We start from the raw sequence: 26,494 nt of genomic DNA on the forward strand, positions 1-26,494 counted from the left end.
ACTATGCTGTACACCTGAAACTAATATAATATTGTAAGTCAACTATACTTCAACAAAAGAAAAAATAAGGAAATGCTAACAAAAAATGGGAGTAAGTCACAAGGACACAGGAGCCAGCTTAAGGGGCTCCTGCTAACCATATCTGGTACAATTTGAAGACCATTGGCTCCCATGTCCTTATGACTTGCCCCCATTTTTATTTTAAGCATTTTCTTACTTTCTGGTATAACTAGATGATCCAGGCTGACCTCGTGCTCCAGCACTGATATCAGCAATTACTCTGAAGATCCCTTGAGGAAAAATATTTTTAAAAATTTTCAAACACAAATTAAGTATAGAGAAATTAAAACAAATCCATCATTTCAACAATTATGAACATTCTTCTATTCTTGATTCTTTTTAAAAATCAGGACAGTATTTAACCCCAAAGACAAGGATGGAAGAAATTGAGAAAAATGAAAATGAAAATCCATGTTGAGATAGAAATTTCATGTCCAGTGAGTTCCCAACACTCTGCAGGGTCTTCTACTTCCCATTTAGCATTTGAGGGAATAAGTGGAGATAAACATTTTCAGGGCACCTCATTGTTCTACTTGATCTTCCTCTTCTGGACAAGCGCCAGTTAACAGACCCAAATGGCCTGGTCACATTAAGCAACTTCCATTCCCACTTTTTGTAAATTTCCACTTCTGCTTAAGCCCCTTGATGTTCTCCTCCCTCCCTGAAAACGCCCCCCCACCTCTGCACAAATAGAAGTTGAGTTCAGTTCATGCCAGATCCCCTTCCCTAGTACAATAGTTACTGAATAAAATCTATCCTTACCACTTGAATTAGTGTCTGGCTTTGTTTATCTTTGTTATGTTCCACAGCTTTGGACAAAATCATGCCCCATCTCTGCCGTTTCTCTGTATGTAGACCTTTTATGTATCCATACATTTTTTTCATCACAGCAAAAAGGCTCTGACTGTTCTGCAAATCTCAGAAGGCTAAAAGGGAACTTCTCGTTTCTACCTCTTTGTGGAGCTTTAGCCTAGAATGTTGAAGGGATTAAAGACCACAATAAAGTCTTGAAGAAGTGGGTGGAGATAGAGGAAAATTAACTTCAGGACTGCTGTCACAGACTGGAAAACCGCTGGGATAATAGTGACACTAGGATCATAAATCTCCCTTATCTGCAGTTGTTTCTGCTGCCCGGCAGGAAGGTCTGTCTTCTCTCCCCTCACTTTGTCCCCCTATCTCAAATTCTCTTACAGTGGTGGGGAACAGTTATAACCCTCAGAAAGGCATCATTACAGCCCAGTTTTATATAGATCTATAGATCCACTGAAGTGGTAGTATGAGAGAAATCCAGAATCAAAAGAACTCTATGTTAAAAGCTCAGAAACTGATTCCCTTTCGTCAGTATGAACCTCCCTTCAGATCTATACCTTGTTGAAAAGAACTTAACACTTGAATTGCTTTTCAAATGTATATTATACTTTTGTTTACATGTTTGTACACCAGTTTCCCTCCCCAGGGGATCCTAAAATGATTTTGGATAGATAGTTGAGGGTGAAGAAGGATCTTAGGTTAACTCAGGTATAAAAGTGAACCTGTAACTAATGTGTTACAAACTCAGGTGAGGTATTCACCTGGGTTCTGGTAGATGGATACTTCCTTTTCCTGTATTATTCTTCCTTTTTTAAAAAAAGAAACAGCACTAGTCATATTACAAAAGAAAAAAGACAAAAACATAATGAATTTTAAACCTACTGTCCGGTTATTTATTATTCCAGAGAGAAATGAATGGAATCACCTGAGACAGGAATAAAGGCTGGTACCAAATGCCCGCCGAGGAATGGGGAGCACCCAAGTGGCCAGCCAGGGGAACTCAGATTTGGTTCCCTAGACTTACAAACCCTGGAGGAAAAGATGTGGTAACTGCCTTATGTTTCCCTTGTGTCTTCTTTTCTCAGAAAAACTGAGTAGTGAGCACACTACTGAGATGGAAAACGTGAAATCCTTGGTTCACAGACTGTTCACAGCCTTGCATTTAGAAGAGTTTCAGAAAAAGAGAGAGCACCACCTGCTGGAGAAAATTGACCACCTGAAGGGACAGCTGCAGCCCCTCGAACAGGTTCGGAAGCATCACCCGTTGAGTCTGTTTGTAAATAATACCCGATATTTATTGGTATTATTGCTCCATGTGAGTGTTTTTCTGAATGCTTTACATAGGCTTATTTTCTCCTTTAATCCTCACAATGAGCCTCTGAGTTTGGTATTGTTATCGTCCTCATTCTTCAGATGAGGAAACTAAGACAGCAAAGGTATACAAGCTAATACGTATTAGAGCCAGAACTTGAACTCTGGTGGTCTGACTCCAGGCTGCTGTTGTAAACTCTGTGCCGTGCGTCCTTCCCATGGATTGGCCGTAGTATCTTGGTAACTGAGTATAAGATGAGCTGGGACGCGCTACCTGGAGCACTGCCACAGTTTGTTTTTCAGAGAACAGGCCCACGGCTCCCAATCTGCTCAATGGAATTGCAGCTGGAAAGTTAGCAGTGGCTTCCTAACATCTGATGTTAATCAGTGGTGGAGAAAAAAAAAACAAACAGCTTTTCTGGGGAGGAGGGGCAGGAGTCTGTTTTAATTTAAGGGAAAAATGCATTTTTTAAACCTCTGATCCCACTTGTGATTTTTAAAAATGAGTAGGTGTATGTGTATCTTTGTGTATGAATAAAAAGTTTCTAGAGGTAGAAGAAACTTTTTTTGTTGTTTTATGAAAGTATAGTTGTGTTAAATTCTGTACAGCATTGATTTAGTTATACATACATTTTTCAAATATTCTTTTCCATTACGATTTATCACAGGATATTGAATATAGATCCCTGTGCTATATACAGTAGGACCTTGTTGTTAAAAGAAACTTTTTTGTGGGGAGGGGGCTGCGTTGGGTCTTCCTTGCGGCACGTGGGCTTCAGAGTGCTTGGGCTCTGTAGTTGTGGCGTGTGTGCTCTCTAGTTGAGGTGCGCGAGCTCAGTAGTTGGTGGCGCACGGGCTTAGTTGCCCCACAGCATGTGGGATCTAAGTTCCCTGACCAGGGATCGAACCTGCGTTCCCTGCATTGGAAGGCTAATTCTTTACCCCTGGACCTACAGGGAAGTCCCTAAAAGAAACTTTTGATAGTGATTACCTCTAAGAATACTTAGGGGATGCCAGAGAGAGGGACTTTTTCATTTGTTGGATGGTACGTTTTAATTTTTTCTTTACTTTTTAAAAAGTTGGTGATACTTACTTGTGTTAAGATTTTAAAACCTAAAAAGGTGGCCAATGGAAAGTTTTCCTCCCACTGTCCTCCCAGTACCATGTCCCTGAACCTGTGAATCATTTCAGGTTTTCTTTATCTATGTGCAAACAAATGCAAATATATTATTATTTTGTTCCCTTTTCCAGGAAACAGTATATGCTATGATACACTTTTCGCACCTCTTTTCACTAACAATATATCCTGGAAAGATCTCCGTATTGGTACATAGAGAGCCTCCTCACTATAGCTGCATGATACCCTGATGAAAAATTGGATGATTTATGGTCTTTTACTCTTAAGAATGAACCTATGATGAATCACATGTGCGCAAGTGTACCTGTAGGATGAATTCCCAGAAGTGAAATTGCTGAGTCAAAGAAAATAGGCATGTAATTTTTAGTTAGGTTTCAGAGGATGACTTCTGAATTTTTCATTGTATACCCTTCTATACTATTTAAATTTTTTTCCATGGGCAGGTATTGCCTTTGTAATTTAAAAAATGGTTTATTAGTGAACTGGTTTGGAAATAAGTGATCGCTCATGAATGTATATGTTTTATACATTCTATTCTTTCATAAATCAGACCTCTTTAAAGTAATACAGATGTGTATTACTTTACTTCTCTTCCTTTTCTGCTTTTTTTTTTTTTTTTAAGTTGGTGCAATGTAAACTGAAGTAACAGTCACCTTTTTTCCCCTCAGATGAAAGCGAGCCTTGAAGCTCGCTCAGAAGTCAAAACCAACAGACTTCTGTGGGCTGGACTAGCGTTGCTGTCCGTTCAGGGCGGGGCAATGGCCTGGCTCACCTGGTGGGTGTACTCCTGGGATATCATGGAGCCAGTTACATACTTCATCACATTTTCAAATTCCATGGTCTTTTTTGCATACTTTATAGTCACTCGACAGGTGAGTAGTTTGTTAAGAAAATGGTAAGTTATAACATCTTTTATAAATAATTTCTTATCCAAGTAATGAGCAATAAAACCTTTTTATTTACTGAATTACTGCTATCTGGGTTTTTATCAGGTGTTAGATTTTGTTGTTTTCCAGAGGATGGAGATTTATATATACCACAGAGAAACTGTGTATAACCTCTATAGAGAAATAAATAGTACAACTTAACAAATGCCTCCGTTGAGATAAACACATCAAATTTGTGTACTCTGTGTCCTGTTTATAAATAAAATTGAATTTGTATTGCAAACCACCCAGTAACTTTAGCTTATCTCGTGATTATTTTGCCAAAAATCTGCATTTTCCTTTTTCTCTTTTCTTTCCCTATATGTGTAATTTCTCTTCCCAGCTTGCTTGCTTTTGAAAGGAGCAGCTGATCTCAAATGAGACTAAATGTTTTACTTGTGTTGCCTTATGCTTGCTCTGATGGCCACTGCACGTATTTTACTCATCTGCCTTCCTTTGCTTTGTTGTTGCTAAGGCACGTTTCTTGCAGAGGTATTATGTTCATTTAAAGCATGTTCTGTTCTGGTTTTATGTCTTTTTTTTTTTTTTTTTTTTTTTAGGATTACACTTACTCAGCTGTTAAGAGTAGGCAGTTTCTTCACTTCTTCCATAAGAAATCAAAGCAACAGCATTTTGATGTGGTGCAGTACAACAAGTTACAGGAAGATCTTGCTAAGGTACCTTATTGCAAATACGACATCTTATAGCTGGTCTTGTTTGGGAGCCAGAATTTAGTGTCAGGGAAATACAATCGGTGGCTCATCCTCATGTGTTAAATCTTGGTCCTGCATAGGCGTCTCTGTATTGTGGTTTTGTTCAGTGAAATAGCTGACATGTCCCGATACTAATTTCCTACAGTTTTATTCTTGTCATCTGTATTCTACATTGGCATAGCTTTAAATGTATATGGAAAATGTCTTAAATGACTTTGAGATAGTAAAATAACAGTTTTCAATAGAAATCTATCTCTAAGTGAATATGTGTTTTTAAAGAACAAAGTCCAATATCAAGCTCAATTGCAGATTCTGTAACTATTAAGAACTAAAAGAAAGTAGAATTTTAGGAAGATGAGCACTCTGATAAACAATTTTAAGCTCTCGAAAGGTTTTTACAAGTTTCTTCTGCTTATAAATAGAATCAATACGGTATTCCCCCTTTCATCATTTCCTTCTGTCAGATGGGAAAACAGAGGTTATGCACTGTTAGAAAGTGGGGAAACCAAGTTATGAAGCTAAAAGTTTGGATCCTGTGCTCTGGAGCACTTCCATATAATCTGTTTCCTAGGCAGCTTTTACCTTTGGCCTCCCAGTGGACTCATTAGCTTTTTAAATTTTTCTTAGTAATTTTATAAGAAAAAAGTTTTGGTAGAAATATCTTCCACTGCTCAATGCGTGATCATTTAATAGCCAGTAATCATCATATCTTTTGTTACCCGTAACTTCTAAACTACCCATCCCTGAAATTTAAAAAAAGGAAGGATTTAACAAGAATTTGTAGTCCAAAAATTGGAGATAAAGAGCCTTTAAAAAATATGTTTAAATTCCATATAATCATTACTTAGGAAAAATATAATGATCCTTTTTTTTTTTTAATTTAGTGGATACTTTTGCATTTAAATGATCCAATCCGTGAAGGCTAAGGAATGGTCTTTCAACTAGTTTATAGCACTGGGCATTGAAGATTTAGAGTAGCAAACTGTAAAGTTTTGGGTTTTTTTTAAGGTAATAAAGTTGAGAAAAAAAAGGGAAACTGATAGGTCAGAGTAGTGGGGTTTTTTTTGTTTGGTTTTTTATAAACTGGAAAAACCACTGTAAAGGGGAAAACTAACATTACAAGAACTATAAGGATGGACTAGAAACTCTAAACTCATCTTTTACAAGAGGATGCACATAAATTGAAATATTGTAGGCAGTTTCCACTCATAGTTTAGATCTATATATTGACCTAAGGAGACGTTAAAGGTATAGAATTCCTTGTGAACAGTAATCTGATACGTTTGTGGTCCTCTCTGATCAGTGCCTCTTCTTCTTCCCATGGACAGGCTACTGAAGCCCTGAGACGGGTGCGCCACTCTATTTGCAATGCAAGTAGAGGAACTCGATGAAAAGAAGTAATCTTACATTTTTAAATGTCAATGAATTTTTCCATTATGTGTTCATTTTGCAACTTAGCAACTGGAACTTTCGTCCCATAGTTCATTTGAATTTGACTGTTTCAATCTCTTGTTAATAAAAAAAAAAAATGCTTGCAAAACACAGGTATTCTTTGATGTTCTCATTTGAGATTTTCAGTTTGTGGATTTTCACGGCTTGTTGAGGTTTACTGCTGGAAGGAGCTTGGATGCGTCTGTCAATATCAAAGCTGCTGCTATTACAGTTCAGCATTTAAGAAGCTTTGTCAGCCTGTCCTGTGTTCATTCCCGTGCGGAGGTGAAACGGTCAGTGTTCTTGGCTTCACTTTGATTCTTAGGCTTCATTTAGAATCAATCATCTGGTCACTAATTTCTTTTTAAATTCACAGTAGTTGCAAGATTTTTATCATTAAATATAGTTAAAATTATTATAAAATGTCATTTGAAATGTTTCATCATAACTAATATTTACTTAGATACTATTTACCATTTGTTGTCAAGTACTGTTCTAGGCACCTCACATATATATTATTTGTAATCCTATAATCCTAGGAGGTAGCTGTTTTTAATCCCAATTTAATAATAAGGAAACAGTTCAGAGAGGTTAATTTGCCCAAGTGCACACAGCTAGAAAAGATTAAAAAAAAAAAAAATTTATTTATGTATTTATTTTTGGCTGCGTTTGGTCCTCGTTGCTGCACGCGGGCTTTCTCTAGTTGCGGCGAGCAGGGGCTACTCTTCGTTGTGGTGTGCGGGCTTCTCATTGCGGTGGCTTCTCTTGTTGCGGAGCACGGGCTCTAGGCGTGTGGGCTTCAGTAGTTGTGGCGCGAGGGCTCAGTAGTTGTGGCGCACAGGCTTAGTTGCTCCGCGGCATGTGGGATCTTCCCGGACCAGGAATCGAACCCGTGTCCCCTGCATTGGCAGGCGGACTCCCAACCACTGTGCCACCAGGGAAGCCCCTAGAAAAGATTTAAGCATCTACTCATAGTAAATCATAAATCTTTATAAATGTACAACTAATGGTATTTAATCCATCATCCAGGATGTCACTTTTACATGTTTGGCTATGGGACAGAAAGGGTAATGATGACACCCTGATATTAAGAGATTTGCTTAAAAAAAATACCAGTGTTTCAGGGTATATCTTTCAACCTAATCAGATTCAAACTTCCTACACCTTAAGTAGAGCAACACACTGTGATCACCTGCTGGTTTCTATCAGTATCTCCGAAAGCTGGAGATTCTGAATTAGCAGTGTATTAGTGTGTTTTATTAACAAGCTAAGAATATGCACTAATATGTTTTTATAATGAGTATCACCAGGTTAAGTATTATGACAAATTCTTAGGACATGTTCTGCGTTTGAGGAACTCTATTCCCAGGAAGACAAGACTGTCAATATAATGAAAGAACAGGGAGTGTTGTTTGCTTTATTCACTGATGCATCCATCCCAAGTGCCACGAATACCTGGCTCCTATGAGGTACCCAAGAGAGACAGGTTTAAGGTCTGTGGAAATTTCAGGTATAGTGCTGGGGAAAAGCTGAGACTAGGAAAGTAGAAAGGATGGCTTCTGAATTCTCAAACCGTCTAAAGGAAAACCTGGGGAAAAGGGGTAGACTAGAGCCTGTTTTTGTATGTAAAGTTTTATTGGAACACAGCTATGCCCACTGATGCACTGACTGTGGCTGTTCTCACACTATAGCAGCAGGGTTGACTGCAGCAGAGACAGCGGGCCTACAAAGCCCAGCAGAGTTACTCTCTGGCTCTTTACAGAAAAATTTTACTGACCCCTGAACTAGAATGTGAAAGACAATTATCAAAGAACACGTCTGTGTTTTTAGGGCTTCAGAAAATTTGTCATGCGAAAAATGAATTAATTCTTAGTAAAGATAGCTCCCTTTGACTTGGATCTTCCCACTTTACAAAGTAAAATAAAGTTTAATTCTTCAGAGAAGGAGCTACATGTAGGTCACATTGTACTTACTTTATGACAGGTGAAACTGATTTCTGAGTACCCAGGGGATGACAGCTCAGTGATCAGAGGCAAGACACTCTGACCTTTTTAGTATTTAAACTGTAGTTTCTCAAATGAGACATGTCATTTATGTTAAACCTTTATAGATCAGTTATTAACATAAACAGAGTATGAAATTTCTACTCAAGTTCCAAGTTGTAAGTTAAACAGATTGGAACTAAAACTAAAGGAATCCAAATTACACGTTAGTTTTATTACAAAAGAATTGTTTTATCCTGAGACAACTGTTATAAACGAAATTCAACTGTGTCCCTATGGCTTCCACAGCTCAAATTCGATGGCATTTTGACGCCCAGATATGTAGGTACCAATGTCACTGCATCTGAACAAGAGGATTTTATTCAGATAAACCCTCTGACTGATCACATTCCAGGGAAAAAAAAAATGTGTGTGTGTGTGTGTGTGTGTGTGTGAGGGGGGTTTGTTGAGCTTTTTAATAACGTGAGCTAATTTCTCTTAGGTAACCAGAGCTGTATATTCCTTGCCTAGAGGGCCAAGCCCGTGTTCATTGGATGAACTGAGGAGAGTTTCTGTAGTCATTTGCTCTTGCAAGAAGAGCCGGCAGCACCTGTGGGTCGGGGGTTAAAGGAAAGGTACAATGTTCAACTGACAGTGAAGTCCCTGTCATGACCACAAAAAAAGGTATAAATGTCCCACTGACCTTAGCATATACTTGGCACGTGTTTTGAACTACAACTGAAACAGCACAGGCAAACTACTGGTTCTGAACTAGCAACTCACAAGTGTGTTATCAAAGCCCAAACTTTTAATCATATTCAGCCTCTGGCAGGTTATTAACAAAACATATTACTCAAAATTTACATATCATATTAGTAAGAACTGAATCTTAAAAGTTACATCTGGGACTTCCCTGGCGGTCCAGTGGTTAAGACTCCGCACTTCCACTGCAGGCGGCACGGGTTCATTCGCTGGTCTGGGAACTAAGATCCTGCATGCCACATGCTGCGTGGCACAGCCGAAAAAAAAGGTATCATCTATTATTCCATGAACATGATGATGGTCTGTGAGTGGGACTGCCGGACAGTGAATAGTAACTAACATGCAAGATACTGACAGAATCAAACTTTGCAAGTGTGTAGCCTCTACTGATTGATTGATTAAGAATTAACTGTGTTTTATATTTCTTCCCCAGAATGCCATGTAATAGTTCTTGAAGGCTCATTTTTTTTTTAAAGTGAGAGTTAAAGTCCTATATAAAAAGTGATAATTCATATGTAGATTAATTTATATGACCAAGTAAAACAAGTCATCTATAAATTACACAAATGAGTAAGAATGTGAATTAGAAAAATTTAATAAAGAGTGAATTTCAGATATTAAAGGAAAACAACGAGTTATTAGGTTCAAAAAATTTTAAAAACATTATAAAGTTTTATAAAAAGTCACAAAATACAAGTTAAATCAGTCAGATATTTTTAGTAACCTTGCAATTTACTACAAGAGTCAAGTATTACAAATGCTTGTGGATTTTTATTTATAGGAATTCCCTGAGGATTTCATTTCTACATATATCAAACCCCTTCACCATGTCCAATATGAGCTATTTTTTTGTAGAGTTCTCTCATTAAAGCTTAAGACATTTAAAATTGCTGCACCATTTAAATTGCTTCAACCTAGAGATACTTCTTTATATAAAAATACAGATACATAAAACAAAATAGCACCTATCAATCAATCATTTAGATTTTGGAAAGAAATGCAGCTTTTTAGTTAGCATTGAGGCAAAGCAGGGAACCTGCTTCTTTCCAATTGCACTTGGGTCTCTGCAGATGCCCACTCGGCGCTGAGAAACTTTCCTGTTCACCAGTGTGAGGAGTTCTGTGAACTCTAAGGAGGAACCGAATTTTCCCAGCATCTCGCACAAATCTTGAATGTACCATGAGCCATTCACAGTTTCCCGATGAGAGTAATAACCTAAAAAAGATAGATAGGAGGAACCACCGAAGTTTTCTGGTCACTTACTGTGACAGAAAAACACCTTTAAAAAGTCTGAGTTCTTAAAAATCCTTGGAGAAGACTAAGATGTGCCATGATACAGTTTTAAAAGTTTTCTGTTGACTATTCTCATGTGGGAAAAAAGATTAATTCCATATAGTTCTATAAAAATCGGGTTAATGCTATGTAATTTTCTCCATTTCCTAAAAATTCCCAAGATAGTAGTAACCAGGCAATGATTTCTGAGACAAGCGATTAGAAAAAAGAAAAACATAAAATTATTTACTGCAAGAGCAGAGAACTGTCATCAGAATATTTTTCAACGTCTTCCATGAGTGTTACCACAAAAGCAGTGTCACCATCAGTAATTGACATATTCTGCTGCTAATATTCAATATAATTAGCCTTGTAGCTTTATTTAACATAGTTCTCAGGAAGGATTTTTCTATAAGGTATTTTATGCTTTTAGATACCACTCTGATCACATGGCACAAAGAAGTCCATTAAGCCTCTGAGCTTCACGACCAAATCACATGCCCCAGTAGAAAGACCTCAACTAAATCAAGCCAGGGTGAAACTTACAGGAGTACTTAGCCAAGAAAGCCAATTACACATTTGCATTAAACACCCACACACCTTCTGCCACAGAGTAACACATGAGGAAGTCTGCTCCAGCAGGAAGTGTATAAACTGAGGCTGCATCCACCTGGGTTAGGTTGACATCCAGCTTGTTTGTCTGATGATCCACTACATCCAAAGGGATGACTGGCACATCGTGCTGGTTTCCCCGACACGCCTACGAGACAAGGAGGAAAATCCCCTCCTTTACTTACCTATTCTTCCCAGTGCTTCATGTTCACAGTGAATGTGTGATCCAGTACGCCTCCACTGCAACATCAACAGAAGCCACTTTACAGGCGCTTCAGAAACAATGCATTCAGGTTTAGAGCAGGCCAAAGCTGACAGGGTTTTTTCCTACTTACGTTTTCTTATAGTTAATGTTGATTGAATGGTACACTGTAAAAGGGAAAGCATCTGCGGTTTTACAGTTTCTTATGGATTACCCACACCATAGCACCAAGAGTCACCCTTTCTTTTAAAAGCTACAGTATTTGCCTAAGTGTTTCTATATAATCAGGTAATATATTCCCAGATTGGGTTTTCCTTGCCAAGCTGCCGCCATAAATTGTTAAGGGTCAAAATGACACCACATGACCTGAGAGGACATCTATTAATGTGCCTCCTGCCTTTTGCTCCTACTTTAAAGTGAGGGCTCAAATTCTTACTAATTCTGACTCACACAAGGGCTAAAATTAATTTCTACTCAAATAACTATTATGGGCTGCATTTTGTCCCCCCCCCCCATTTATACACTAAGGACTTCAATATATAATATATAACCCCCAGTGTTTCAAATGTGACTGTATTTGCTGATATGGCCTTTAAAGAGATAATTAAGATAAAATGAGGTCCTACTGGTGGGCCCTAACCCACTATGACTGGCATCCTTATAAAGAGAGACCAGGACACAAACATGCACAGAGGAAAGAGCATGTGAACAGAAGCCACCTCCCAGACAAAGAGAGAGGCCTCAGAAGAAATCAACCCTGCTGCCACCTTGATCTCAGACTCCTAACCTCCAGAACCGCAAGAAAATAAATTTCTCTTGTCTAAGCTACCCAGTTTGTGTACAGGCAGACCTCAGAGATACTGCAGATTCGGTTCCAGACCACAGCAACACAGCGAGTATCACGATAAAGTGAGTCACATGAATTTTTTGGTTTCCCAGTACATATAAAAGTTATGTTTACACTATACTGTAGTCTATTAAGTGTGCAATAGCATTATGTCTAAAAAAAGTACAGACCTTAATTAAAAAATACTTGATTGCTAAAAAATGCTAACCATCACCTGAATCTTCAGCTAGTCATAATCGTTTTGCAATAGTAATGTCAAAATCACAGATCATCATAACAAATGTAATAATGAAAAAGTTTGAAATATGAAAATTACCAAAATGTGACACAGAAACGAAGTGAGCAAATGCTGTTGGAAAAATGGCATCAACACAGGGTTGCCACAAACCTTCAATTTGTTAAAAAAAAAAAAAAAAAAGCACTATCTGCAAAGTGCAATAAAGTGAGGTATGTCTGTACTTTGTTCTGGCAGCCCCAGTAAACTTAATACAGTGCTCTAACAAGATTCTGCTGTAGTATTATAAATGCATTCATCAATTCTGAAATGGCTGAAGAATTAGAAGCTTTAAAAGAAACAGTTCTGATGGATTTCAGTTATCATATAAATAGAAGATCCCTAATATCCTGTTTTTTACAGGGAGATTTTGATCTTACATAGTATTACCAGGCTTATTTTCAGACCTTATTTTCAACTGTCTTCCTAAATGGAATGTAGAACACATGGAACTCAATGCCATCACTTGCCAAATCAACTGCAGTAAGAATAAGAGCCAGCCTTTACTGGGGGCCTGCCATGTGCCAGGCACTGTTCAAAGTGTTTTTCATTTGTTAGGCCAGATCGTTTTATCCTCTCAACCACCCCATGAGCCAGTGCTATTTTACCCCTGTGTCACAGATGAAGAATCTGAGGCATAGAGAAATGAAATAACTTGGCAAAACATTTTCCTCCTTTGTGGCCCATGAGTTATTTCCAATTCTCCTGTCTGACAGTGCTGGCCACTCCCTTTTCATGAGCAGTCACCTGTCATTTTTTTTTTTTTTTAATATTTATTTATTTTTTGGCTGCATTGGGTCTTCGTTGCTGTGCGCAGGCGGGCTTTTTTCTCTAGTTGTGGCGAGCAGGAGCTACTCTTTGTTGAGGTGCGCGGGCTTCTCACCGCAGTGGCTTCTCTTGCCGCGGAGCACGGGCTCTAGGCGCGCGGGCTTTAGTAGTTGTGGTGCGTGGTCTCAGTAGTTGTGGCTCGCGGGCTCTAGAGCACAGGCTCAGTAGTTGTGGTACACGGGCTTAGTTGCTCCGTGACTTGCAGGATCTTAGTTCCCCGACCAGGGATTGAACTCGGGGCCCTGGCAATGAAAGCACTGAGTCCTAACCTCTGGACCGCCACGGAATTCCCTCTACACTCGTTTTCCAGGCTATACTTGACATGGGGAAACTCATCTACTCCCATGCCTTCCAGTACCACCCATCCCCTCATTACTCCCAAACTTATTTCTCTAATCCAGGCTGCCTGTCTCAAGTTCTAGACCTGTATCTCCAACGACATGTCCCACAGACACCCCAATGCAGCTGTCCAAACATGAAACCAGGGAGTCATCCTTGACTTTTTTTTTTTTTTTTTTTATAGCCCCCCCTACTCCCTTCCTCAAGGTACGGCAGGGTGTGAAACGTGGCTGTGTCCTCCATGCCGTTCATGGAAATAGAGGATTGCAGCCCTGGAACGTGAGGAACTCTTTTTTGTTCAGAATCCTTATTGAGGTACCAAATGATGCTATTCAAGCCCCCAAATATTTTTATCCCTAATATCAGTTTGGCAGTGGGTAACCGCATTTTGGCCTAAGGGAAAATGTGAAAGGACGAGGCAAGCTTGGACTAGAAGTCTTTATGCCCACATTCTTCCCACCAGCTAGCACGCTCTCCAGCCCCCAAACCAAACCTGGTCTGAACAGGTGGCCCTGCACTGCACTTGCCCACCAGTAGATGCTCGTCCAGCGGCTCTGCCTTGACACTGGGCTGGGCCAGGGAGCAGCACATTCGTTGTTTTGAGTCATTTCCAATGTCAATCCAAGTGATAAAGATACTAACAGCTCAAACTGCGACTCCGGCTAGGATTCAAAAAGGGCCTTTCCGATTACTGGAGAAAATTACTTCCGAAATCAGCTTTAGTCCTTTCTAGTCACATGTACAGAACCATGGCCTTGATAACTAAGACTATAACATAATCAGTCTTACCTGAATGATAAATATCTTGGGTTTTCCAACCAGGCTCTGACACTTGTCTCCTTTGAACAAGCCAGTCAGTGTCTGAATTTCAATCTTCGCATCATATGCATAGATGTGGTTGCCTTCACCATGACTCAGGAAAACACACAAAAAGCAATCGGCGTCTGCATGGCTAGCGGTTGATGCTAAAAAGGCCCCCAAAAGTTATTTAGAAATGAAAATAAGGTGCTTATTACCTACATCTAAAAATTTAATTTACTAATATTAGAATAAAGTTACATACATACAATTGAGGGAGGGGGGAAATTTATTATTATAATATAAAATGTCTGTAATGAAACATAACTTATTTTAGTATTTAATCAAGCAATAATTTATACCATACTATATCTGATTTTTAAAAAATCCTAATTATTGCAGTTCAAAGTAATAGAGTTGAACAGATTTTGTCAGCTCTTCTAAAACACAGAATAATGACATGGAAAACCTAAAGGGATTATTGTGGGGAACACCCTTAAAAGATCCAAGTCATTTTGGCAATATAAGTTTCCTTGAATCAGCAGAGACCTTCTGGAAAGACCCAAAAACTACTACATAACACCTCCCTATGTGTTGCTGCACCTCCAAGGAGTGCAGCACCTTCACTCTATGTCCGCGGCGCTCAGAGCTTCCGAAAGAGTATTAAGACGGGAGAGTGATGTCCTCCAAAGCTGAGGAGCAAGCAAAGTAGAAAACCTGGTAAGCAGCCAGTTGAAATTATTTACAGGTTAAAGAAGAACTCTGGTACGAGGTTCCTCAAAAAATTAAAAATAGAACTACTGTATCCCGCACTTCCACTTCTGGGTGTTTATCCGAAGACAACAAAAACGCTCATTTGAAAAGATATATATGAACCCTCATATTCGTTGCAGCAATTATTACAACAGCCAAGGTATGGAAGCAACCTAAATGTCCAACAATGGATGAACGGATAAAGAAGACGTGTGTATATACAGTGGCTTACCATTCAGCCATTAAGAAAAGAAATCTCGCCATTTGCAACAACATGACTGAATCCTGAGAGCCTTATGCTAGGTGAGAGAAGGCAGAAAAAGACATGGTCTCACTATATGTGGAATCCAAAACACCAGCCAGCAAGCAGGCGACCAACCTCAAAGATGCAGAGAACAGACTGGTGGCTGCTGGGGCAGAGGCAGGGATGGGGGGTGTGTGGCAAAATGGGGGAGGGGGCAGAAGGTACTAACTTCCAGTTACACAAATACGTAAGTCCCAGGGATGTAATGGACAGCATGATGACTGTAGTTAACAATACGGCATCGCATACTGGAAAGCTGCCGAGAGAGGAGATCTTCAAAAGTCCTCATCACAAGAAAAGACAGTCTTTGTAAGTACGTATGGTGACAGACGGTCACTAGATTTCCTGTGGTGATCGTTTCCCACTGTATGCAAATATCAAATCATTATGCTGTATACCTGAAACTAATGTTATATGTCAATTATACCTCAATTTAAAAAAAAAAAAGAGCTCGGAAGAAAGTTTAATTATGTAAATGTTATAATAGTCCATTGACAAATTACTTAAAAATCCATGACATGTAGTGATTATTATAAACGTAAGTTGTTCATTTACCTACTACTGCATAGTGATGTAGAAATTAAGAGAGAATGTATATAAATCAACAGTATTTTGAAGCCAGTAAAAAACTTGGGTATGGAAGGAGTCAATTAAAAAATGACTACCCAGCATCTGTAGTATTTGCATTTTCGGCTTTTAATTGCCAAATGAAAAGATCATTTCATTCATTTCTAGAGTAATAGACTGTAACTAGTGGTATATAGACTGTAACTTTGGAGGCATAATACTTTGCAAAGGTCTCTAAATCTGGTAGGTAACACAATCAGAGAGGCACAACCAAAACCTATAACCCATGCTAAATTAACTGACAAGCCTTTTTCACAATACAGTTAATTATTTGGATAATAATTAACACATAGGATAATTGTCTTTACACATAGGATAAGTGAAAACTACTCAATCCCATCAGAGGAATATGAATAAGAAAACTATTGATACCTACCCTCGTGAATTTTGAGCAGTAGTTCTTCTGCTTTAAGATCATCAAAGCATTTCACTTCAAATCCTAGATCTGAAAACCTGGAGATAAATTAAATTGGATGTTAGCTTATGAGCTATTCAAAGCTGTCACATACCCCTAATTATTTGAGGAATCTATACACATTTTTATGACATATAAATTGACTTTTCTTCAGGGAGAAAGAAAAATCAAATATGACAATGATGGTTTTCCTTGATAACCCACGGTAGGAAGGGATTTATTCATAACTGATATAAGTTAGAATACTGCCATCTACTATGCAGATAGATTTATAACAATGCAAAGAATGTAAACATTTAATAGAACAGGATTGGGGGGAAATTCAGGCAAGTTCTTAAGGGAGGCTGTGCCCAAATGAGGTTCATCCTCAAATACTCTTGCTCTGTCTGTTATTTCATCAGTGTGGACAAGTTTTGATAAGTAGTTATCACTTAAATACCTCACCATCTTGACATGTAGATCAAACCATACTACCTGCGCTTAAGACTGTCTCTGTCGGCGCTGGTGCCCTGCCTGTCTGGTAGGGTTAAGTGCCAGAAGAACCTCTCATGATTGAAGATTAAAGCAATTCCTCTCCTCTTGTGGTCCATTTTGTACGTTTCTGCCGGATCAAACACTTCTCTGTTTATGAAAAGTTTTAAAAACAATCACTTAAGTCATATTAAATAATGAGCTCCTCCAAGCCCAAGGTCAACATATAGAGCAGACAGAGGTCTGCTGCGTCCTCCTCCTCTGCCAGGTGGACCGACCACTGGTGTGCCCCAGGGAAGCCTCCCAGCCACACTGGCAGGGGAAGTCCTGAAATATTGGGTGGGCCAAAAAGTTCCTTCGGAATTTAAGTAAAAGACAGACACATTTTCCATCTTCACCAAGAACTTTATTGAACAACATATTCACCGTTTTGTTGCACTACCTTCTGCCATTTTTCAGGCAACTTCAATTCCATCTTCTCAAAACTTTTTCTCTTTTTGAGCAAAGAACTGTTCCAGTTGCCTTTTACAGTCTTCCAGGGGATTGAAATTTTTTCCATTAAGAGGATTTTGTAAAGACTGAAATAAATGGAGATCTGAAGATGCAATGTCTGGTGAATACAGCAGATGAATCAGAACTTCCCAGCCAAGCTGTAACAGTATTTGCCTGGTCATCAGAGGAACATGCAGTCTTGCATTATCCTGATGGAAGATTATGCATTTTCTGTTGACTAACTCCGGACGCTTTCATCGAGTGCTGCTTTCAGTTGGTCTAATTGGGAGCAGTACTTGTTGGAATGAATCGTTTGGTTTTCCGGAAGGAGCTCATAATACAGAACTCCCTTCCAATCCCACCATGTACACAACATCACCTCCCTCGGATGAAGACTGGCCTTTGGTGTGGTTGATGGTGGCTCATTTCGCTTGCCCCACGATCTCTTCCGTTCCACATTATTGCACAGTATCCACTTTTCATCGCCCGTCACAATTTGTTTTAAAAATGGAACGTTTTCATTCCATAAAGAATCGCATGTGGAAATACGGTCGAGAAGGTTTTTTTCACTTAACTTACGTGGAACCCAAACATCAAAGTGACTGACATAACCAAGCTGGTGCAGATGATTTTCAGTGCTTGATTTGGGTATTTTGAGTATGTCCGCTATCTCCTGAGTGGTATAACGTTGACTGTCCTCACTTAATGTCTCGATTTGATCGCTGTCACGTTCAACTGGTCTACCCGACCGTGGAGCATCGTCCGGCGAGCGATCTCCAGCACGAAACTTCGCAAACCACTTCTGACACGTTCAGTCAGTCACAGCACCTTCTCCACAAATCTTTTTTTGCGTTTCGGTTGCATTTTTACCTTTCTTGAAACAATAAAGCATAATATGTTGGAAATGTTGCTTTTTTCCCTTCCATCTTCAATATTAAAATGGCTACACAAAAATTCAATTTTGATAACTTTTTTTTTCAAATGCATGCTGATGTGACAGCTGTCACAATACAGTCTAACAAAATTGTTTTGAATGAAGTTAAAGACAACTAAGTGCTACTAGAGCCATCGAACGGAAAAAAGCGAACAAGCTTTTTGGCCCACCCAATATTTCTGTACCAACAGGTAACGGCAGCCATCCTGAGCGCCCCTACGCCCACCCCAATCCCTCTGCATGGGTGTCTTCCCCCCAGGTCTCCAGGAGTCAGCGACCAAGGACAACGGCCTGGCCCAGGCCTAGCCCCAGGGCCCGTGCCGTCCCAGTTCAGTATTTTGAACCTCAGTCTAGGTCCCTTCACAGCCAGGGGCGGCACATCTACACTAACCTGCACATCTACAAACCAACCCTCCAAATGCTAAAACCTGACATTCTCAGTTCTGCTCTCTAGCTCCCAGGTCCCTTTCTTGCTTTGATTTCTGTAGGCTGATCATGATCACCAAAGGAAAAGAGCTTTACTGGTAAAGAGCACATTTTTACCTCATAGGGAAGGCATCTGTTTCTGTCATGTTTTGTTCACCTATTAAAAAAAAGTTGGGTTTTGTTAATATACTTTTTGACTAATGGTCATAAAACACATCAGGAACTCCCAGCTGCCTTGACTCCTATACTCTTAAGCCCCTTCTGTCTTGGTTAGTTTAAAGGTCAAAGTATGTGAGAAGGAGTAAGGGAGAAGGAAGGGAAAGTGCTATTAATAATAAACAAATTAGAGTGGCATGGACTTACATATACTACCAAATGTAAAACAGATAGCTAGTGGGAAGCAGCCGCATAGCACAGGGAGATCAGCTCAGTGCTCTGTGACCACCTAGAGGGGCGGGATAGGGAGGGTGGGAGGGAGGGAGACGCAAGGGGGAAGAGATAGGGGGATATATGTATATGTATAGCCGATTCACTTTGTTATACAGCAGAAACTAACACACCATTGTAAAGCAATTATACTCCAATAAAGATGTTAAAAAAAACAAATAACTATAAATTAACAGCTCAATTTTTTCTCACCCTCAACTCTTACGTGCAAAATAAAACAGATTAGAAATGGAGAAAACTTAAAAAATAAAAATGGAGAAAATATTACTCAAACACATTCATTGCAAAATATGTCTAAAGTAACAAATGTAGTTCTGTGATTATGCAGCTCAAATGAAATATGAAATTGCTTGATTTTGCAGAAAATGTTTTTGCAAATATTCTCTGAAACAGAGACAGGATTAAGTCAAGCAACAGAACTGAACAGAGCGTGGTTAATACTGGATTACCCTGCCACCTGGAAGAGGTAGACGTTTGGTGGAGGAAGGGAAGGGGCAAAGGCTCAGACTTTGATCTCCTGAATGACACATGTGCACTTACGACCCTATAATCAGGACCCTCTGCTCCTGACCCACGAACAGACTTCCCCACCCCCGAGACAGCCTCTCACTGAATCCCTCTCTACTCCCGGGAACAGGCTGTGCAACAGAGCTCTCTGCAATGACAGAATTCCCTACACCAGAGCTGTCCCATAGGGCAGCCACTGGCCACATGTGGTCTTGAGCACTTGAGATGTGGCTAGTGTAACTGAGGAACTCAGTTAATTAAATTAATTTAAACGTGTGGCCAGTGGCTTCTGTACTGGACAGCACAGTCAGTCTAGCATCTTCTACAAGAAGGGCCCATACGCTCATAAATCTGTTTTTACCTGATAAACGTGAGCTTAAGAGGGGAGGGGAGAGAAGGTAATACAATATCAACAGTATAGCAAGATGCACCTCTCAGCTGAGGTCTTTGAAGGAAGCGCAACAGACCCCAAGGGTAGACTCCTACCCATCATCTCCTAGTCAAGAGGGTGGGGTCCCCCTCTCTCCTTGGAGTCTCTCCTTGGAGTCTCTCCCTGATGCCTGATTGTTCTAACCTCACGTCTCCTCACTGACAAAAATCCACCCAGGGAGGGAGGATGAGGTGAGATGGGGAATTCAACTCCAGGGCCCTTTACTAGTCACTCTCAGGCTGTTCCTCCTGTAATGCACCCAGCATTCCAGCCAAGACCCCACGGCGGCCTTCCCCTTCCCGTGTGCCATACGCCCCAGTTTTTCTTGCATCATTTCCTGGCCTGGGTGATAAAATGCAGATTCCTGGATCCTAACCCTGACTTACAGAATCAGAATCCTGGGAAAGGGCTTCCCTGGTGGTGCAGTGGTTAAGAATCCACCTGCCAATGCAGGGGACAAGGGTTCGATCCCTGGTCCGGAAAGATCCCACATGCCGTGGAGCAACTAAGCCCATGCGCCACAACTATTGAGCCTGCGCTCTAGAGCCTGCGAGCCACAACTACTGAAGCCCAGGCGCCTAGAGCCCGTGCTCCACAACAAGAGAAGCCACCGTGATGAGAAGCCCGCGCACCGCAACAAAGAGTAGCCCCCCGCTCGCCACAACTAGAGAAAGCCCGCGCGCAGGAACGAAGACCCAATGCAGCCAAAAATAAAATAAATAAAATAAATAAATTTATTAAAAAAAAAAAAAAGAATCCTGGGAAAGGTGACGATCTGCATTTTTACAAGGTGATTTTTACTCACACCAAAGATTAGGAGTCAAAAGCAGCCTCTAATGCATCCTCCCCACTCTCCCAAAGTTTCCGTGCTACTCCACATCCTGCTCTAAGGTGGATACTTCATATTCCACACCCTGCTTTACTGGGCATACTTCCTACCAAGCACTCCTCTATCCAGTGGGACTTCCCTACTGGACAGCTGCTCTACTGGGGGATTTCCTACTCCAGGCAATGTTCTAAAAGGGATCCCACCGACTCCACCCACGGCTCTACTAAGGTTACGTGGTAGCTCATTCACTGTTCCACCAGAACACTTCCTCCCCCACACACTGATGCTGGGGATACTTCCTGCTGTACACACTGTCCTCCCAGGGACAGTACTTACTCCACACACTTTTCTACTAGAACACTTTCTGCTCTGCACACTTGACACTGGGGATACTTCCTACCACGCACAGTGCTCTCCAGGGAGCCACAAACTCCTCTACCCAGAATACTTCCTATACCACACACTAGTCTACCATGAAACCTCCAGCCCTACTCTACTACCAGGGCACTTCCTCCTCCACACACTGCTCTACTGGGGACACGTCCTACCCCACACACTGCTGTACAGCTGATGCTTCCTAATAAGACACCCCCCTACTTGGGATGCTGACCCAGTGAGCACACGGCCCTCTGGGGGATACTTCCGATTCCACACAGTTATGCCCAGGGTACCTCCTCCTACACACCCCGTTCCACCGGGGTTACTTCCTATGCCACACAGTGTTCTACCCGGGATGCAGAAACTGCTCTTCTCGGAATACTTCCTACTCCACACAATGTTCTACCCGGGATACAGAAACTGCTCTACTCGGAATACTTCCTACTCCACACAATGATAAACCGGGATACTTCTTAGTCCACACACTGCTCTGCTACGGATACTTCGAATCCACATACTGCCCTACCCAGGACACATCCTATTCCACAGCACGCTCTATCCTAGACACTTCCTACTTCACACACTGATCTACCAAGGGTACCTGGTAGCACCCACACCCTGCCCTCCCCGGGACACGTCCTGCTCTACACACTGCTTTACCAGGTCACTCCCCGGGACACGTCCTACTCCTCTTACTCTACCAATTACTCCACCCAGAACTCTCCCTACTCCACACACTGCTCTATGGAGGCTACTTCCTTCTCCGCACACTTTCCACCGGCCATACTTCCGGCTCCACTCGCTGCTCAGCCGAGGACACATCCTGCCTTTCCTACTGCACACACTGCACTACAGGAGAGATTTCCTACTCCACGCTGCTCTACCTGGGATCTTCCTACTCCACAGTGCAGAACGCTACTGCACACACTGCTCTCTGTGACACACTTCTTCCTACGACAGTGCTCCGCCAGAGGAGAGTTCCTTAACAGAGACCTCTTCACCCGGATACCTCCTCCTCAACAGCGCTGTACCCAGGGCCACCTCCCTACTGCACTCAGTGCTCAGCCAGCACACTTGCTACCCCACGCGCTGCTCCACTGCACACACATCCTCCTCTTCCCACTCCACAAGCAGCCATACCCGGGATACTTCCTACTGCACTCGCTGTTCCTCTACGGGGGATACTTCCTACCCCACACGCTGCTCCTCTACGGGGGATGCTTCCTACTCCACACGCTGTTCCTCTACGGGGGATGCTTCCTACTCCACACGCTGTTCCTCTACGGGGGATACTTCCTACTCCACACGCTGTTCCTCTACGGGGGATACTTCCTACTCCACGCGGCTCTGTGGGGGATGCTTCCTACTAAGACGCCCCGCTCCTCAGGCATGCTGCCCTTCTGAACACACTGCTCTTCTAGCGCGTAAACTCCTCCGCCCAGAGTACTTCCTACAACACACTGATGCATCAGGATACTTTCTAGTCCACACGCTGCTACCCCTGGACACGTCCCACTTCTGACAAGGCTCTATTGGGGCTACTTCCGACTCACACACTGTTCTAACTGGGATTCCTCCTACCCCACAATTGCTCTTCCCTGAAGAGCTCCACACCCTGTCTACCGGGGTTACTTCCTGCTCTACCAGAGCAGCGCAGGGTTTCCTCTCCTTCCATTTTCAAAAGCTTTTGTTCCGGGATCCTTTGAATAACCTCACGTCCTGATCATTAAACCAATTATACAATAAAGAAATAGAACCACTCAAACTAAATACATTAAATCCATATCTGAAAGCCAATCACCTCCTTCACCCGCCAAGAACCTGCACAGGCTGGAGAGCACCTGAGTCTCTTCTGTGATGCCCAGAGTAGTAGCAGACCCAGCAGTTCACCTCTCCCAGCTTTTGCACCTTGTTGTCTAGTGAGCCTAAGGCAGCTTGAAGTGTCCCTGGCGGAAGCTGTGCCAACTGGCCGGTCACCAAACTAACTGAAGTCCTTGAGGGTGAAAGCACTGGACAGGTACACTCAACTGGGTCTTTCAAGTTCCTTTTTCAGAGTCTGAGGAAGGAGCTTCACAATTCTCCTGGGCTGGATGTAATTTATGCTGTGCATTTGAGTCATCTCAAATACTGCCCTCAGCTTACAGACTTAGGAAAGATGGCCAGTTTTAAGTAGCTCAAGATTAATTTGCTTAAAATGACATTCAGTTTCAAAGTTAACAGATAGGACAATCTCAGTGAGGCATTTTTTAAAGTTTTTTTTTGTTGTCACTGTTAACATGATAGATGTAGAAAGACACTGGGCTGTGAAAACTTTAGTTCTGATCCTCACAGGCTCTAACCTTCACTCTGCTATAAACAGGCACCCTGTATCCTGCAATACCAATTACCGACCAAGTCCAGCTGCCACTCTGTTCTAGCGGTTTGTTGAATCAGAACACAAAGCTATGAAGACAGACATTAGAACCGAGGTTCCAATACTTTTCCTGGAGTTGATCAATTTTACCCTGCTTCCAGAGAACATACAATGCGACTCTGTCGCAGTCACTTTAAACTGTATGTACCCAGCAGACCAGCTTTCAGGAAGGGTGCGCTTTAACAAGTATCATCGTACTGCATGAATATAAACTGGCTTTGTTGACATGGAGAAAATAAATCTTAATGAGGGAGATACCCTATATAACAGATTTACAAATTCCTGTTCATCTGCAATCTATTCATCAAAAATGGGTCCGACACTAAACCTGACTCTTGACCTCTTCTCCCTTCTCCTTGTCTCTGATTTAAGCAATTTTCCTCTCCACCATAATGCAACCATGACCTCTTTGCTCCTTAAACAAGTTTAATTTTTACAAAACCAATCATTCCTTTTTCCTCCACACCTTAATCTGTCAATGCCTCCAGCTACCATTTGTTGATGGCGTGGCACTTTAGATAACTTTATCTCACTCTTGCTCCACAGGCCCTGTGAGACAGAGAAAGTGCAAGAGATTCGTCCAAGGTCAGTGCCCTGGAGTTGGTACTGAAGACCCGGTTCTGCCTGTAGATTCCAAAGTCCCTACACGCCCATGTTAAAACCGCTCCCACCAGAGAGAGACCAAAAACCTTTCTAAACTAAGTGCTCATTTCTCCCAACTTCTTCAGCATCTACTGTTGTCATCTTCATTCACTGCAGTATCTATGAAAATTTACCCATATTCCCTATCAACAATTGGTTTATTAATCCTACTTTGAGTGACTCATGTCAGGCCTGGAACACACTGGAAAAGGGGTGGGGTGGAGATTGAAAAGGGAGCAAGTAGGAAAAGGAAGGAAGCCATAAAAAGAACGGTGGGCGACATGCGGTGCCTAGCGGTCCCTCAAGCATCCTGGACCCCTGCCCCAGCTTCCCACCCCTCACCACTGGTTCCAAAAGGGAAATGGCCACTGGACCTCGCACTGTCCATCAGGGTAATGCCACTTCCTCCTGAACAACCATGGTGACTTTTACAACTTGCCTCTGGGGCAAAAGGCTTGTTTTGTGCAGCGAAGAATAAAAAGCTCTGAAATAAAGGCGCTCTGCATCGACTGACTGCCAGCGCTTCAAACCACCCCCCACTTTTTTTCTTTTTACTAAGGCCAGAATTTCTAAACCTTATCAGTAAAATAATTAATAAGTGACAGGGAAGAACGTTCTAAAGCATGCGTTTAGCAGTTGATCATTTTGTAGAGAATAGTTACTGTGGCTTTAACCTAAATTCACGAACAACTGCAGGTTTCCTGGAGGCAGGAGAGCCATGGGGGCTGTGCAGCCGCCGACGCCTGGCTTTCGTCTCCAGGTTCAGAGCGGGCAAGCCCGGGGGTCTCTCCGCCCGGGCACTGCCTCGGGCCGGTCACGCTCCATTGTTACTGCAGGCAACCACTTCTTTTGACTGAGAAGTGAGAAAACAAAACAAGATCCAACCTCCAAAAGTTAACTTTCTTATGACCAGGCGCAGTTAAAGTTTAAATAGCCCCGACGGCTAGAAAGAGATCAGCGCCCGGAGGACAAAAGCGGCCAGGGCACGCCCCAGCGCTCGGCGCCGCCACCAGGGACCGCGAGGAGGCGGCGGCGAGGTTCCCGAGTTGTTTTTCTGAGCCCAGAAGCTAAGCTGCGCCCACCGGACCTGAGCGCTTCGCTCCAAAACCCTCAACTTCTTCTGGCCGCCGAACAAAGCCGGAGGAGCCCGCGTCCCCGCCCCCGCCTGCGCGCCCCCTCGGCACCCGCAGCCTACCTGCACCGCGAGCCCCGCGGAGCCCCGGCGCCGAGCTCATCGCGGCCGAGCGCGCAGCACCGATGCCCAGGCGGCCTCCGCTTCCTGCCGCCGGACTGCAGCCCCCGCCCCTTCCTCCCCCCGCCCCCGCCCGCCCCCCCGCGCCCGCGCTCCCTGCCCGCCGCCTGCTGGAGGGTGGGACGGGGTCGGTGGTGGCAGTGCCCCCCGCAGAGTTAAGGCCCCTTTCCCTCACGCGGAGTTCGCCGAGGCAAGAGCGCCCGGGCAGAGCAGGGGACGCGGTCTCGTCCGCCTGGCGCCTTGGAGAGCCGAACCCTGCCGTGGGGAGACGTCAGATTCTACCCCGAGCACGAGCGGCGGTCCCGGGGTGGGAGGCTCCAGGCAACTGCAGATCACCTGCGGCGAGCTCCACGCTCAAGCCCCGCCCCAAGCGTTTGCTCCTCCTCACGCCCTCAAAGGTGCAGGCTGTTGTGTGTTCCTGTTTCCCTAGTAGTCCTTTCTCCAGTACGAGTTACTTCATAGGATTTGTAAGAATTTACAATATTTTAAAACGCTCTTTGTTTGTATAGCGGATTCGGGCCAAAGTAAACTAGATGCCACTCCAGGATTCTCAAGTGTGGCTTTTATAAGTAGAGGTAATTCGGGGAAGGAATCATGCAGAAATTAGGAGACCGGACTCGGGGGTCTGTTGACTATGGCTTTTAACGACCCAGAGCATGTCTGCTGCATTTAATTGAGCTCCTCTTCGGGTGGTTGGCTAGTGTGTAAATGTACTTCAACGAACAACTCTGAAATCTCCATCTTCTCTGGGTCTTGCCATTTAACAAGTAACCGACATCAGACTGGGGGAAAAAATGTGTTAAGGCACCATTTCTAATACATTAAAATAAGTATAAGGGATCCGTCTTCTATAAGCATCACCCCTTTAT

The 26,494-nt window shown here is 42.4% G+C and overlaps 2 protein-coding genes across 3 annotated transcripts in view; one reads left to right on the forward strand and one right to left on the reverse strand.

The window, feature by feature from the left end:
- MCUB (mitochondrial calcium uniporter dominant negative subunit beta) overlaps window positions 1-6,498 on the forward strand; it is a 93,879-nt gene extending 87,381 nt beyond the window's left edge. Inside the window, 5 exon segments of the mRNA XM_068543295.1 lie at window positions 1,956-2,116; window positions 3,988-4,191; window positions 4,806-4,922; window positions 6,287-6,324; window positions 6,326-6,498. Coding sequence (XP_068399396.1) covers window positions 1,956-2,116; window positions 3,988-4,191; window positions 4,806-4,922; window positions 6,287-6,324; window positions 6,326-6,359 — 554 coding nt within the window. The 3' untranslated portion in view covers window positions 6,360-6,498.
- Window positions 6,499-9,793: 3,295 nt separating this feature from the next.
- Window positions 9,794-25,648, reverse strand: CASP6 (caspase 6). Of its 2 annotated transcripts, none has more exons than XM_068543296.1 (7): window positions 25,048-25,307; window positions 18,845-18,884; window positions 16,879-17,025; window positions 16,366-16,442; window positions 14,297-14,472; window positions 11,006-11,165; window positions 9,794-10,348 (listed from the first exon to the last, which is right to left on the reverse strand). In XM_068543296.1, exons 1-7 carry the CDS (start codon window positions 25,091-25,093, stop codon window positions 10,110-10,112), a joined length of 885 nt encoding a protein of 294 aa, XP_068399397.1. In that variant the 5' UTR covers window positions 25,094-25,307; the 3' UTR covers window positions 9,794-10,109. The 2 variants fall into 2 exon arrangements, with proteins under 2 accessions (XP_068399397.1, XP_068399398.1); XM_068543297.1 differs by lacking the exon at window positions 25,048-25,307 and adding an exon at window positions 25,569-25,648 and having other exon boundaries at window positions 9,796-10,348.
- Window positions 25,649-26,494: the final 846 nt, after the last annotated feature.

This window comes from Eschrichtius robustus, chromosome 4 (genome assembly GCF_028021215.1).
Source record: "Eschrichtius robustus isolate mEscRob2 chromosome 4, mEscRob2.pri, whole genome shotgun sequence".
Classification (NCBI taxonomy): domain Eukaryota; kingdom Metazoa; phylum Chordata; class Mammalia; order Artiodactyla; family Eschrichtiidae; genus Eschrichtius; species Eschrichtius robustus.